At 37.8% G+C, this 17,080-nt stretch overlaps 1 protein-coding gene across 1 annotated transcript in view; it reads right to left on the reverse strand.

Moving 5' to 3' along the window:
* Positions 1–400: 400 nt before the first annotated feature.
* The window catches only part of GRXCR1 (glutaredoxin and cysteine rich domain containing 1), a 37,895-nt gene continuing 21,215 nt past the window's right edge, over positions 401–17,080 (reverse strand). Inside the window, exons 2-4 of the mRNA XM_064652931.1 lie at positions 10,698–10,937; positions 3,225–3,290; positions 401–698 (exon numbers count right to left, since the gene is read on the reverse strand). Coding sequence (XP_064509001.1) covers positions 519–698; positions 3,225–3,290; positions 10,698–10,937 — 486 coding nt within the window. The 3' untranslated portion in view covers positions 401–518. The remainder of the gene's footprint in view (positions 699–3,224; positions 3,291–10,697; positions 10,938–17,080) is intronic.

The following is a 17,080-nucleotide window of genomic DNA, read 5'->3' on the forward strand; positions in this document are numbered from 1 at the left end:
ACCAAATAGAAAGCAGTACTAGAAGAGAGAGCTGATTTATGGGGCTTTCAAGAAATGTTTCTGTTCCTCTGTTTACACATACAATTCAGGCCAGAATTCATCCATAGTGACTTTTCAGGGAAGTGCTAAGTATGGAAGGTCTTGGGCTAGTTGACATCATAAAATCTTTATTCTCAGTTTAAAAGCAGCACTACTCATAATCTGAAGTATAAGTAATTTTGCTAAGAAATACATACTATTGCTGATAATCCCCTATAGAAAAAGGGAAACATTCATTAATGCGGTAAGTTTTCCAGAGTACAAGTCTCTCTATAAAGAAACTAGAAACATATATTTTCAGAGATCATGATATGGTTGGCAACTGAAGTTTACAAAATTCTAATGATCAAACCAGCAGAAGTATACTACAAATGGATTTTTATTGACTGAATTGGATAAACAGATTAATTTAAAAAAAAATCATATTACAAACTGGTGCAGTACCATAAAATTAGTTTGAACACGTGGACATGCCATCTTTAGCCTGCACAGCTTCTGCAGCGCTGTAGCCCATTCTCATTGCATGCAGTACACTTGAGGGCTTTGAATGAGTCCGTAAAGCAGTTCCGAAACACAGACATCTTGCTCCCATGGCATGCTGAACACAGCAGGAAACCAAAGCCCCCACAAGAGGGGCACTCATGAGGATGCTGGACTCTCTGCTCAAAGAATGTGAGAAAGACAAAAATGTTACCTCATCAACCACCACAAGCTCTAGGACAATGAGGACTCTAGATGAGCCGAGAATACACATTTTTGTTCTCATTTTCGCAATGCCCACGGTCCATCCCACGGGAAACCACCATGAAAGACCATTACATCTGCATCTTCCTTTGATGAGATCCACATGAAGTGGTTAGACAGGCTCACTGCAGGTACAGTGGTCACTTTATACCTTAATAGCCTGCATTTATACTTTCCAAAATAGCTAGCTAAAGAATAGCTTGCATACATTACTTGGATGTTGTTTAGGTCTAGATTAATTCTCGGAAGTATTGCAATTGATTGAATCCAAACTCCGGGCAGTTTATGCTGATGTTATATTTTCTATACTGTATGTTAATATATTATGACTTTCAGCATGTGCATGCTTCTGCTGAACATACTACACTTATTACAGTTCAAGCTGATGATATAAAAAGCAATTCATAGCTTCTGACAAGTAATGCTCAAGGAAATAAGTAGTGTATTCAAATTTATGGGTATAGAATGCTGAAGCTTTAAGTGTAAAGAGGAAAGATCACCAATGTTCAAGAGTTATACCCAGGGAAAATTGCTGCAAGCAAGGTCTTGGGCACCTCAGTTATACTAGTTTCCAAGCAAAACAGTAAATTTACTTTATTCTGTATTGGATTAAAGACAATGGAGAAGACAATAAGACATTTGAAAGATGTTTTCGAGTTTCACTTGCTGAAAATGTGGCTAGTTTGCTTAATGATTGCTTTAAAGTTCTATATCAGAGAAATAACAGGTATGCCACTTTGGGTACTTACCACCACGGTTTAATATTGCGCTATTGAGTAAAGACTTTACAGGTTTACTCACAAAGAAAGAACAAAAATCTGTACAATTCCTGATAGTGTTAATCTGAAGAATTACATACCACTAAAAATTAGTGACAAATTACTACCAGAGTATGATAAAATACCTACAGATAATGTAGTACCTCGCTTTCATCAAGAAAAATAAAAATATTTCTTCAAAACAATTTAGCATTCAAATGAATGTGCCAAAAAAAGGGGGGTTTTTTGTCCTGTAGTTCATAAACTTGACATTCTTCTTCACCAGGCAAACAGCTCCTATTACTATTAGCTTCTCCAGGGACAATGTTTGGAAGTATTTAATGTAAAAATTAGCGTTCTTTTTATCTCAGGTGTACTCACATCTTTCGTAATTTATGATGATGGTTTACTTCATTGGACATTATTGCAAATAATCTCAAAATTTTAAAAGAATAATATTTTTAATCTTTACATTCATTATTACTTGTTAGGCTTGTAAATATACAATTATACAGATACCTTTCCACACAGTTAAGAGAACTAACAAAAAACCAAAGCATAATTCCTTTAGCTCAATTCCTTGAACAATGGCCATTTTCTTCTTGAATATGCTTTACAAAAAGACAAATTCATTTAGTGATGAACTCAAAGATATATGGTATACAGTTACTCAAATCATATGCTGTAATTTCGCTAAATGAAGGGAAAGAAAAACTTTGGGGTTAAATCAACTAGTACGTAGATTTCATTTGCTCTTTCACAATGTCTTTTACAAATATCATATCCTCATAACTATTTTTAACTTTTATGTTACACACTTCAGAAGTTTATGTGTTATCTTAATTTGGCTAAGTGTGATTTCAAAATAACAAGATAATTAATAGCAATACATTCCTTTTCTAAGGAGTCAGCTATCCATACAACCCAGACATTATCACACATATCTCCCCAAAATGTTCTTCGTTGCAGGATATCCAAAGGAAAAAAGAAAATGCTTTCAGCAGCCAATAGCACAAGACCAGCAGAAAAGTCATGACCAGCAGATATCTAGCTTACAGCAAAGCTGTGAGAGCAGACCCACAATTCAAGTGTTCTCAGGGAGTGTGCATCAGCTGTTCCTGGTAAAAAGGCAAACTTGCCCCAGAGAACTTCAATGGACACAGCAAAATAAGAGCTGAAGAAAGGCATGATAACCTGTAACTTGAAATTTGTGCAAATTGGTATAATGGGAGACTTCCAGCATTTGCCCAGGTTTTGTACATGTCCAGCTACAGGTCTAGCCAGAATACAGATATACAGATTCCCAGTACGTTCACTGTAGCACACAGGGAACTGGTGCAAAATCCACACAAGAAACCTGACTCCCCCTGGCGAGGGTGAAGGTTAAATACCAAAGATGATTTAAAAGGTTGAGGGAAAGAGAAAATTGTTTGCCATTCCCACTATGACAAAATCAAGTGAAAAGAGAGATGAACATTTTGGGTTAATGTTATCACCATTCATGTTTTCTTAAACTCAGTGGGGTATGATACTATGATATCATTCATTCATAGAGAAAAACCAAAAAGCATTTGGGATCATAAGTTTATAACAGAAGAAAAGGAAATGGTAAAAGAAGAAAATCTACTCAATTACAAGTTGTCAGTGTATATTCCCTATATTTATTTGCAGAAATACAATTACCTCAATTTTGGTTAAGAGATCCTGCAGTTCCCCAGATTCATTCATTAGTAAAATTTTCTCAGCACCCTATTAGGAAGAAGAAGAAAAATGTCAACCACTTTAGCATCTTAGAAAAAACAGAGATGATTAGAAGATTTGGTCTTGAAATTTTAAACAGGCTGAAGACAAGTTTGACTCGCATTAAGTATAGTGCAATTAGGTCAACCTTAGGAAAGCTAGAAGGAGAGAAGAATCTAATTGCAGGTCTGATAGTAATGTCTGAAGTTCATTACCAGGTGACATATCACATTGCCTGTTTTGTAAAAAGTGACGCAGCTTGGAAATTCTGTTTGTGTTCCCTTTATTTTACAGAGTGTGCTTCCTGACAGAATAAAAAATATGTCTAGTTACCATGTCAAAAAATTACAATTATATAAATATACAGCACATCAGAGAACGCAGCAAAATGAGAGGAGGAAATTGTATTTCAAATATTCTGGCAGTTAAGCATTGAATTAAGACATAATGTGCCTAATGTATAACACAAGGACAAAAAGGGTAATGAAAATACTGTAACAAAATTAAAGTCAGACACAATAATGAATAATAATAATAATTTAGTCTAACTACATTAGGCCTCCAAGGGGTTCTGTGTCCTGAACCAAGGCAGTACTGAAGTGTTGGGGTTTTTCCTTCTGAAAGTAAATGCTAAGAAATCACTGCAGACAAAATTAAAGTGTCAGGGATGATATAAAAGTTTTTGTTCCCTTTTCTTCTAATTAGAGGGCCACATTTGAACATCTATACTTCACTTGCGAAACCAAATTCATTGCATACTGCATATTGCCAAACAAAACAAACAAACTTGCAGATACTTTTAATCAGTAGATCACAAGAAACCAACAAAAGATGAGGAAACTGAGGCACAGATGCACAGGCCTTACTTTCTGCTAAGGGCAACTGGCCATATCTTGACCACGAGGTGAGTTCATGCCATTGTGCTGCCCCAGTCAGCTAGTCCCTGCAGATTCTTAGATTTCATCTTTGAGGTTGCTTCTGGTGTTAGCCAAAAGGTGTGGTGGGATGCTAGCATAGGGCTGAGGGATGTGGTGGGATGCTGACACACATCTCAGATATGCCATTACTTTGAACTCCCCATGAGCACCTCTCTCCTTGTTTCTGAGAGGACCAGGAAAAGCTATTGGTGAGCACAGGGAACACGTATGTGTTTCTCATATACCTTTAAGTGTCCAACCATTCACAGGGCCTTGCTGGGGTCTACAAAGGCTACAAGTGTGTAGCCCAAAAGTCAAATAAGGACCACCAAATATTACAAAGGATTTTGTATGACACCCTACTAAGGTTATTTTCCCTGTAGAAAGGCTTTTTGCTCTGGCTTTGTACAAAACAGAAGCACTTTTGACTCTGTGTTTGATGATTTTCATTTTAGTTAAAAAGGATAATATTAATATTTTGGTAAAAAATGAAAATATCAATATTTTTGTTAAAAGGAAAATATTAATATTTTAGAGGATGTTGAGTGCCATTTTTTTGAGTGAACACTACACAGAGTGTTACACTTTAAAAGAGGGTTTTTTTTTAAAAACTATCCCACAAGATAATTAATCACAGAAGATAGGAGGCTGATCAGCTAGCCTTCCTTGTGCTGACTCTTCCATTGAAATCTATCATAGATCATGGGCATAGAGTGTACAAGCTCCAACATATGCATTAGGCTCTCTGAGTCCTAGAGAGAGCAGCTTTTAGCAGTCTGTCAGCCCCTTTCACACTTGTCCTCTTATCTTTCTCTGCTTTCATACAGAACAGGCAATGGAAGTGATTGGCACAACAAAGTGAGGATTTGCCAAGGCAGCCCATGGAGTATTAGTTCTGGGCCTGAATACACTGCATCAGCTTAAGACAAAGCTTGTGCTGCCCATCTGATGCAGAACAATAAAGATTTGCAACTTCATTGATTGAACTGCAGCATGGCAAATTCCTTAAATGAGACAAGCCCCAATTTGCCCTTGTTTAGGAAAGAATCTCTTCTCTGCAGCAACAATTGGCAAAAGCATTCCTGTGACATCTGCTCCATGCTACAGTGATGTTGTATGATAATGCTGACTGGCTTTTACAGCAGTGTAATTAAAAGTCTGACAGGTTTGTCATTATGGATTTATATTTTAAACGATTTATAAGGCCAATGACATTCAGCTGTGTTCCTTTCAAAGCTATAGTTTTTAATTTAAAAACCAAACATCCAAATGTCTATCAAAGTTTTTAAGTGTTTCAGCGTGTCTTTTCTGAGTAACAGCTACCTCAAGTGAAATATAAATAAAGGACAGTCTGCAGAGGTTAACCTTCCCTTTGGATCTGTGAGTCTTAAAACACAGCCTGTAATTAATAGAGTGATTAAAGCAGCTGTTAAATAAGTCCAATATCTGCTTTCTGACCAAAAAGCGATGCCTTTCTTTTTCTTCCTAGGTTGTGCTCAGTGCACAATTACCCACAAAGGGATGTGAAGCACTAAATAGTCTGTCCCTACTGATATTAACATAAGGAGCATGAGGCACAGTGACCATAATGTTTAGGGAATCATCAGGGAGAAGTGAATTTTCAGTTTTGTTAATCAGTTAAATTTCAAAGCAGCAGCCTGTGAATTCCTTATCTACTAACTTTGCTAGCTGTCTACCATGGAAGTCCAGGGGCTGTGGTCAGACCTTTGCCCTTCTTTTGGCAAGGAAATGACACAGATTTGGCTAAAATATTCAACAGGTTTTCTAGACCCTTTTAATTAATAAGATTATTTTCCCAAGTATCTCTTGAGAACATCCAGAAATTAACATCATGTTTCAGACATTGAATTCCTATATATAGTTCCCATTAATTGCAGAACTAGGACAAATCCAAGGTCCACTAAGTTTTCTACTGCCCGAGCTCTGTCCTCACCTGTCTGTTGCTCACCTCTCTTGTATATAACCCATTACCATTTTTGTGATGTAATTCTTCATCAAGGAGTAAACACAGATATATGGCTCTGCATTTGGCTGTACTAGAATACCTGCTGGTTTGGGGAAGCAGCCTCTCTTCCACACCCTTCCTTATACACAGAGAAAAATTAGCATGGCACTGCAACATCCCTCTTGTGGACACATTTCCTGTGCAGATAAATTGCACGCCCTATTTCCTTAAAAACAAACTTTTGCTAAGTATATAAGCAAGGCCTCTTGCTAAGGCAGCAAAATGCCCTCACACACTTCACCATCACTGGACCTGCCACATTTTTCACTGTGACTTACCAAGGAGATGGGCTTTATATACCCCTATCTCTACCTGGAATTCACACACACTTCAGTCTGCAACACTACACCTCTCACAGCAAGGTGCCCCTTGACAGCAGATACCCATGGGGTATGAATAAGTGCCTGGAAATCTGCCCTTAAACTGAAAATTGCAGTAGAGTACCAGCACCAGAAATGTTGAATTTGGTATGCAAAGAACAGGAAAGGTTGATCTGCAAAGAGTCATCAGAGAAACTGAACCCTGCAGTTCCTGAAATGTTAAACTGAAAAATGGAGGAAACAAGTGGGAAAATGTTAGGTGACTCAATGCAATAATTACATCATAGTTTTACTGTCACAGGGCTATTCATATCCACCCCATCAAGTGAATACCAGGAGTATGTGTTTAACAAAACTTGGAGGCTATAGAGAGGTACTAATTATATATGGCCACTGGAAAGCAGCTACAAAGAAACTGTTAATTCCTGTTTAACAAAAAAATATATTACACATATATTTTCTAGAAGTTAGTTACAAAAATAGCCTCATCATTCTTTGGAAATGATCATACCCAATGTGTCAAATAAAATAACTTTACTGTAAATTTCATGCTGTTGTGCATTAATTATAGCTGGGAAAACCAAACAGGAAACATTTTCTTCAGGAAAAAAGTATTAAATTCACATATCTGAAAAAACATCAAGTAGGTTTGTATGGCAAGTGAATGCTGGAATTCAATCATATATTCCAAGTGGAAAAGAACCATGTATTTTTAAACTATTATGCTGTGAGTTAATATGTTTACTAAGGATGACTTTATTTGCCCTTTTATATGTGCACCTTTTCTAGGGTTTGCATAGCTTAAACTTTTAACAATTCTGAGTGCCTTTATAAGAGTGAATGAATGCTCCATAATTTTTTTCTGTGTAGCTTTCTGTTTTCTGGAAGTAATTTTTTATTCTGCGTTGGTATCCCAGCAGATGGCATAATTCCATTTCAGATGGAGACAACCTCAGGTGAAAAGGAGGGATTAGATCAGGCAGTAAAGACCGCGCTGCAGAAAGAAACTGCAATTTCCTGACAGACTGATATTTAGACTGTGTGTGTCAAGAAACACAGTGATTCAATCCTGAAAAAATGAGATTAAAAATCCTGCTATACTGCAGCATGCAGGATTTTGCTTGACAGGGGCTAAATATGATTTTTCTATTGCTTCTCTCCAAGTCATAGTTTTGTTTCACTGCCCCTGTGCAGGCAGTGATAAATTCCACAGCACTGTGAATATTTATCCACACAGCCTGCGGTGTTCTAACAGCTGTGTCCATGCTCCTGAACGGCTTGGGTACCATATACTCTATCAGATGCACATATGCTGTTTTCTGGTGATTTTGTTACTTTTATCTCAATAAGAATAATCTTGTCACCTTTCAAAAGGGTTTATATTTTAATTAGGGGAAGGGGTATTTTTTTCTCCTTATGACTCACTGAAAGGTGTGTGGCTCAATATGGATTCTTTTTTGTATTGCTACATTGCATCTCTTTCAGGGAGGAATTTTTCAGGAAATAAATAGTCAAAATATTCAAAATCAGAAAAAAAAAAAGAAAAGGGAAAATATTGCATGATTTATTTACTGACACACCAAGCTTTGTGATTTCTGTGTTTCATTAGCATATCAGAAGTTAATTATCATAAAAGGAATTATATAAATGTCCACTGTTACTAATAAGACCAAATTCTGTAATTAGTTCTCCATCAGATTTTAATGAAACACAAGCCTAGCACATGTTCCAGCCAACATACTGCCTTTGGGGGTCATTGATCAGGAGGTCACTGTCTTGGGAAGGTGAATTGACTGGGGGGTAAATACCTCATTGCCAGACCTCCTCAATATGCCAAGTGCCCCCTTCTTATTTCTCTTCCTAAAGGAACAAATGTCAGCTTCTCTTGTGAAGCCATATTAAGAGAGAGAAATAAAAACTACCATACAATAATGAGGTTTGCCACTTTTACCAACCAGAGTGTGTGCACACAGATCCCTTGCCAGGCTCACCCTGGTGCTCTCCTTTCCCACAGCCCTGCCTGCCACCGGAGCTCTGTTCGCAGCCACAGAGGGCTACCCAAGTTAGCTCTGCTCACACTGGACTTGCTTTTGTCATAGTAGTTAACCTCAACTAAAGCGCTTTAAAGAATGATGGTGTAGCAAGCAGCAGTGCCCCCCCAGTATGCAGATAATTAGTGGACAGCCGTGGGGAGCAGAAACCTCCTCTGGGAGTAGGTGTGAGGCACACCCACAGTGGCAGAGGGAAGGGCTGCTGCTGTCCCGTGCTCTCTGTGAGCAGAGCAGGCATTTCAGAGACTGTTCCCTGCCTGAAAAGCTGTTTTTTCACAAATAATGTCATTCTTACATGGAATAATTTTAATCCTCTCCTGGAACTACAGTCTGTTCCAGTTAACTACAGTGTGCCTTATCAATTTAAGGGAAGAAAAAAAAAAATGAAAGAAAAAGAAGAAAGAAAACAAATACCAAATCTGATTCTTTCTTTTTTTTTTTTTTTACCTAGAGGAGGTAGATTTTTTTTCTCCCACAGAAAGCTGTCTTCCTAATTTGCTTGCTTTCTTTTCTATACCTCTCCAAAATATCATATACAGTAAATAGAGAGCTCTAATGAGATCTATTGCTTTGTTACACTGTTGCTCCTCTGTTAAAAGACAAGTTTCTCACACTCTTCCAAAACAAAAATAAATAAAACCAGCAGTGACTTAATGGGCCATCCGTCATACCAAAATGACTGTAGCCAGGCTTCTGCTATAACTAAGCAAATAATTTATTCAATCAATTTGAGTATTTTATCTGAATTCTTTTGAAAAATTGATGACACATCGACTGAGATTTTCTTGGAGTTGGTCATAACTCACTACTTATATTTTTAACATGATTATTAGGTGAGGAAGTCTTAGTCTGAAGCCTGTTGAATTTTAAACTGCTATTGAAAGAAGCACTTCTGCTCCTGGCTGGCTGGAAAACTCCAACTCAGTTTTGATAAAAGCATATGCTACTATGAAGTAAAAATCACTGTCTGCTAATATTTCACACACAGGCAATTTTGCAGCTGCTCTAGTGGTCTGGCAGGCCCCATGCCAGCAAATGCATTTGTTATAGTGCTCAGGGAAGCCTAACTCATGCAGAATACTAGGAAAGCTAGGAAGGGGATGGGGAAAAAGACAAGAAAGGATATTTGAATGTTCATACAGGCCCAATATCAATTATGCCTGAATGTTGGTTACATTGCACTTTGTTACTTAAATGTTTTGTGCAAATGAGAGTATTAAGTGATGCAAACACAATAACTCCACTGTGTTTAAATATAGTTTATGCCTTCACAAATCATAGTCTCACAGTTGGTGCTAATTGCTAGCTTTTTACTACTTGAGACAAATCCCTTCTCTGAACTCTCGAGCTGTTTCCTTTGTGCCGCTTTCCAGAATCTTTCTTTTGATTTTTCCAGTTTTTGAGAAATACATTTCAAAAGTACAGGCTGGTCTTAATGAAAAGGTGATTTCAATTATCAATAAGCTTCTAGACCTAGGGTCCTAGGGCACAAATGGGGTTTATAGTTTTCCATTTGGAGTTTATGTCTCGCAATAGGGCAGAGTTGGGCTGTTTATCTCTCTCTTCTACAGGTAGACTTTTTTAAAAGTAAGTATTAACCAATTCTGTACCTAAAAGAGTGTTCAGTTGATTACATGTACGGATACAGATTACATCATCTAAAATTCAATGTATATTTAAAATCTGACACTCCAAGCTGTTAGTTTCATATTCAACACAGATATTACTAAATGACACATTTATGCTGTGTGTGTTCATCTTTCTGAGTAAACCATACATATAGGTTCTCATGAATTAAAAAAAAAAATCCATCTCTCTAGATTATCATGGCTTCAGCTACAAAGATGAGCTATTTTTTAGGAAATAGAAGATAGCTTAGATTGTATTACTGTCTCTTATTCCCTTCCTGACAAAAATAATACCAGTTATTTTTTGTATCTTCAGATCAAACCTACCAGTGTGGATCTGTGCAGCGCATCTTTGATTGTTCCTGTCATTTCAGCATTGTAGGCAATTTTCTAAAAACCCTACTTCTCATTCATCAAGATTTTCATCTGTTTTTCCTGACTGTAGAATAAAACACAGGCTCATGCTTTACTTACCCCAAGATAATGGCCATCGATAAACACAACAGGGAGTGAGGGAACTTCACAGACCTTCCTGCATCTTTCATCTAGTTCTTTTCCATAATCGCTGTTCAGAGCAATGTTTTTTTCTTCAAATTTAACTCTATGATTTTGAAAGATCTTTCTAACTAGTTCACATCTTTCAAAAGTAGTTCTCACCACACGAAGACTGGTTGTATAAATTACTATGCGGCCAAACTCAAGGACTGTTGATACCTGGAAAAAAAAAATGTTTCCCATTACATTAAGCAAGGTGTTAATAGCTTCCAAGTATTGAGTTATTTTATTTAAGATAGTATTTAAGAAAAAAACCCAGTATCTCTCAAACACAATCAGACATTCAGCTTTTTTCAAATGTGAAGATGGAAGGGGAAGAATTAAGTTCTTGCAAACACCAACTTAAGGCAATTTAAGCTTTTTATCTAAGTAAGGTGCAACTTGACTTTTTATGGAAAGTTTTAGAGATGCTAAGTCAAGTTATACATTTTCAAGAAACAAATATATTTAGATCCTGGTGGACTTCCAACTATGAATAAATTGACACTGTTTTGCTGATGTCTGATTCTGTTAATACAGTCACTCATGTTTGCGCAAAGACACTCTGGTAGTATCCAAAGAATAAACCTGCAGATCAGGTGATGTTGACAACCTGCTTTAAGCAGGACAGGAGCTTAAGCCAATCTTCAGGACAGCCATGAGCCAATATTAACTTAGAATACTTTAAGTGTCTCCACACTGAACTAGATTATGACTTCAGAGGGGACAGGTGTATCCCTAATTTTTAATGTGATTCCACAAAAAATTACTCTAACATCCAACCAACAATAAAAAAAGTATATTTTGTGCATATTCAGTGTTCAATCCAGAGCCTACTGCAGCTAGGGCAGGCAGTTCTCTTGGCTGGAAAAAGTTTCACACTACAATTTACATTTGACTTTTTGCCCCACTTTTTCATATGTGAAAGTTTATACTGTATCTTTCCTTTTGAGTATGAAAACAATTAGATAGGGCAAATACTATAGGGATTAGGTTGCCCAAGGGAGAATGATACATTTTCAAGAAGCCTGAGAATCAAAGATATTATATTCAAATATATAGCTAAAATGCTAGCTTTTTAAAAAAGTGGCAAGGCATGTCCAAGCTTTCAAAATTATCCATTATATTCAGCAAACTATATTTAATTATTTCATCAGTATTCCAGGAGTAAAAAATATAAGTTAGAAAATAAAAAGCAGGGATACCTGTAATGCACTGTAGCATTATAGGAAAAATGAACATTGATGGGTGAATGGATAATTTTTTAATTACATCATGCAATAACTGTAAAGACACAATTGTAAAATTTGGTAGATGTCATTGCAGATTTTGCCACATAACTAGTCATGATTTATCTTACTGTGTAAATGTCAAAGAAAAAAATTCCTTGAAGAAAGCAGATTCTGCTTAGAAAGGTGTTCACTACGTTCTTCCTACGGTAAAGAGGTCTCAGGGAAAACATTTGTATGTCACAGATCACTTACAGAGCACTGGAAGTGTAATTGCAAACATATGTAACAACGGCTTTGATCTCCCGTTCTGGGAAGGAAGCATGTTGTGATAGGTCAATATTTATTTCTCTTTGAATGCGTCAGAAATTCAGTTTTAGGAACAAACATTATAAAACGTGGGCTACTTTTCTCCAGCCTGTGTTTTATATTGAAAATCTGTTATACTGCTACTGTAGCATTGACTTTTTTCCAGCATGTTGTTCACACATTCCAAGTGAGAAAATTAGCTCATCCTCTACTTAAAAGACAAGTACTCTAGATAAACACTGCCATATATTTTAGTAACCACACCTGGGTTGCTCAAAGGAAGAGGAGTTCATTGTTTTCAGAAGTAACCAAAAGGAGTTCTTAAAATATTCCTTAAAAAGAAAATTTCACATGTTCGTTGTTTCTTCCTCTTTGGAGAGGTAATACATTTTGAAGTGCAAAACTATTCAACAGGATGGAAACTCTTGTTCCTTCGTAGTTCTAATCTCTAATGCTGTTTGTTCCCCGACACCAGAGGCTGGTAGCATCGGTACAGACAGTCATTATCTGGTGAAGCATCAGGGCTGTGGTGTCCCTACAGCATACAAATAAGCAGCTGAAGAAACGGAAAAATGGAAAGTTGTAAAGTGATCTGGAAAGATATCAAGTGGAAGGTGTGTACACAGAGTCCCTTTATGTTTATTCCTTTATTTTTTCTAATGTGGCAGTGAAGAAGTACCCTTGTTTGCCCTGTGAAAAAGTATCAAGAGCGCTGACTAAATAATTATTTAGGTAAATTTTAGTAAAAACCTTGTTTTCTGGAATACAAACACACATAACTTGTCCTTGGCAGGACTTTATCATAGCAGAAAGATCCTTCTTGTCACCCACCTAGAACTTATAATTAAAAGCAGTGTTTCTCTTAAGAAGAATCTATGCTAATTCTTATTCTGCTATCCAATTAAATGGCTACATTCTGTAATATTTAATTACTAGAATACGCTTTTGAAGTAAACCAGTAAACACTGTGCTTTTCCTTCCTAGGTTGGAACTGTGACAAAAAGATAATGAATGAGAAGGAATATAAACAAATTAATAGAAAGACACTTTAGACAACGAACTTTACAGTTTAGCTTAGCAAACTTGAAATTAATCATTTAATTCACAAATGCACATAAAAACAAAAGGCAATTCTCTAGTTAATAAGCATGACAAAACTTTAATAAAGCTTTTAACTTTAATAAAGTGAAAGTTGAGCAGATGAACATAGCAAAAGATTTGGAGCAACTTATATTGACCACTTTCTTGCATATCTTGTACGTGGAAATTCTCATTGAAACATAAGGCTTATGGATACCAGTTGGCCTGAGGTGGCAAATACTGTGTCAGGTTCAGGAAGCCCTGTGCACATGGGCCGAGAGTATGCTTCAGAGAAAGTGTCTGTGTGGAAGGATTGCCAAGGAAGGGATTTTCAGAGCGAAATAAAGTTGCTTTAGTAGCAGTCCTTTACATAATTTACAGCTCTTAGTTTAACAGCACAGCACTACCATCTCCCCAGGGGTCAGGGGCAGTATCTGCTTTAGTGCATCAAACTGAAGAGCTTGCATTGGGAGTGTCTAGTAGGGCAGCAATAGCAGTAGTATGACATGCATCACTTCACAGCAGAGTCACCACTCCCAGTGACTCAGGGACAGCTGCCCCTTTTTTATTCAGTCCAGAGAGAAAAAGTAATTGTTGCACTGGTTCAATCCTGTTCATGACTGAACATGAGAAAAACAAAACATCTTTCTTATTTTGCTCCTTACTCGGTCTATTCCCAGATTTCTTTACCAGGTGGATCAGGCCTTTTGCAAAGCATAGAATGGCTTGGGTTGTAAGGGACCTTAAGGATCATCTAGGTCCAACCTCCCTGCCATTCATAGGGACACCTTCCACTAGACCATGTTGTTCAAAGCCCCATCCATCTTGGTTTTGGTGTACAACTGGGGGAAACTTATCCCTCTGCCACTGCACTGGTGTCCATCTGACGTTGTTGCAACTAAATATAATAATTAACTGAGCAAGTCTTCTACAAACAGCATGAGGGATATCATACATGAGGCTAAATTTATGAGCTCATCATCAAGAGAGACCACAGAACAGAGAAAGAAATTGCTGATGAGAAAGAGAAAGCTTAATAGAGCAAGCAAATGAGCAATAAAACCAAGGGATGCAGGGGCCTAAAAAGAGGGCTAAAAAGACAGAACTAGCAAAAAACAGACAATAAACGAAAAACTGTCAGGATACTGACAAAGGACAAGTAGTAAAAACTAAATGTAGAAATAAAAAACATGAAAAATATGACAAAAAAAAAAAAAAAAAGACAGGCAGTGAAATGAAACAAAGTAAATGACAGAACAGAGAGAAGGTCACTGAAAGAAGACATCCAGAGCCTCTTTTAAAAGAAATTCTGGTAGTCAACAACAACAAATACATTACAGATTGTGTGAATCTTCAAGTTTTTTCAATATATTGAAGTATTCTTTGAAAACTTTTGTGTATTACTGGAGCTTTAGAAATAGAAAATTTGAGAATCTCACTCCTAAAGTATGTGTTTAAGAATTACCTCTTCTGTGTAACAGCTGCCTTGAAAATAATAATAGACTTCTCAGTAGCTCTGAAAAAATACAACAGTCAGGTGTTTCCATGGTGCTTCTGAAAGCCAAATAAATATGTACACCATAAATCTCCCGCAGACTTCTCTGGATTCAGGCCTTCCCCACTGTATCTTATCCCTGACTTCTGGATTCAACTGCAACTGAAGCAGCAGCAAGATAAGTCTGTGTTTTATATTGGTCTCATAGCTACCTTGGTCCTGACCAGTCCTGCCAGTCTCAGCAGATATCACTCACACTCCAATTTGTGAGGGGAATTTATAAAATGATTTAGTGAATACCAATACGAGATTATTTCATCAGCATAATTCTCATTATCATAGAATCATAGAATCATAGAATAGATTGGGTTGGAAAAGACCTCCAAGATCATCAAGTCCAACCTCTGATCCAACTCCAATTACTATATCATGGCACTAAGGGCCACGTCCAATCTCTTTTTAAAAACCTCCAGGGATGGTGAATCCACCACCTCTCTGGGTAGGACGTTCCAATGCCTGATAACCCTCTCTGTAAAGAATTTCTTCCTAACATCCAACCTAAACCTCCCCTGGCAGAGCTTAAGCCCATGTCCCCTTGTCCTATTGTTGGTTGCCTGGGAGAAGAGACCAACCCCCGCCTGGCTATAACCTCCCTTCAGGTAGCTGAAGAGAGTGATGAGGTCGCCTCTAAGCCTTCTCTTCTCCAGACTAAACAACCCCAGCTCCCTCAGCCTCTCCTCATAGGACTTGTGCTCAAGTCCCTTCACCAGCCTCGTTGCTCTTCTCTGGACCCGCTCCAGCACCTCAATATCCTTCCCGAACTGAGGGGCCCAGAGCTGAACACAATACTCAAGGTGTGGCCTCACCAATGCAGAGTACAGGGGAAGGATCACTTCCCTGGTCCTGCTGGCCACACTGTTCCTGATCCAGGCCAGGATGCCATTGGCCTTCTTGGCCACCTGGGCACACTGCTGGCTCATGTTCAGCTTCCTGTCAATCCAAACTCCCAGGTCCCTTTCTGCCTGGCTGCTCTCCAGCCACTCTGACCCCAGCCTGTAGCGCTGCAGGGGGTTGTTGTGGCCAAAGTGCAGGACCCGGCACTTGGCCTTGTTGAACTTCATTCCATTGGAGTCAGCCCATCTCTCCAGTCTATCCAGATCCCTCTGCAGCGCCCTCCTGCCTTCCGGCAGGTCGACACTCCCTCCCAACTTGGTGTCATCTGCAAATTTGCTGATGATTAATTGCTTTCTAAAGGCTATAGACTTTCTTTCATGTAGTTTATGACATTTTTATGTCTGCCTTGCTGGCTTTGAGTGGCTTTTTATCTTTAGACCAAAACTCTTGTCATGGACAATTTTGCAGAACGGCTAAGAACCAGACAAAGTCAGAGCAGAGGGAGTGACCCAAACCAATGCCTTTCTGCTTGTAGTGTAAGGACCACTGCTGGATGTTGGGCCACAGGGTGATTGCTCCTAAAACAGTGGTAACATTTTCTTTCTGAAAACCTTTTCATATGAGCGTGTCTGCAAACAAGTAAACAGACAAGTCCAGCAGTAAGAGGAATGACATAAACCTCATTTTTATTTGGTTGCAGATGAAAACCATGACAGCAACAGAAGTAGTCATGGGTTTATTTTTTAATCTTCTTTCTGGATGGAAGGCATAAACATGAGTTTTAACCTCTTTGGTGTGAAAAGAAAAGCTATTTACCTTCATATTCATATGTAATTAATTTCAATGGTGGCACCACCCACAAATTTACACTTGATTTTTTTTAAGTACAAAGTAACAAAAGAAAAAAATCACCAAACCTACTCTATACTTTGTATTAAATATTAGCAATTGCATTCTAGCAAAAGCAGAATGTTTTTCTGCTAAGATTGATGAGATGGTGTAAAAACTGATAAAGCTGAAATGCTTTATCACATATGAGATTTTTAAAGGTTTTTAGTATGTTCAGATATAACATTCAACTAATGTTATTCATGCGGTAGTGAATTGCTTCTGTGACCTAAATCAATGGCTGATATGCCCTTCTCTGTCTCAGAATATCATCTTTCAACTTCTCAGAGTGTTCTATTGAAATATGCACCCCTTGACTCTGTAATTAGATACTATCAGAGTGGGAGAAGTATCTACTGTCCACTAAGTAGGCTGAGGCAGCAGTCTAGAGCACATTACAAACCCTGTGCCAGATTCTTCAGTGTTTA

Source organism: Pseudopipra pipra, chromosome 4, assembly GCF_036250125.1.
Source record: "Pseudopipra pipra isolate bDixPip1 chromosome 4, bDixPip1.hap1, whole genome shotgun sequence".
Taxonomy (NCBI): Eukaryota; Metazoa; Chordata; class Aves; order Passeriformes; family Pipridae; genus Pseudopipra; species Pseudopipra pipra.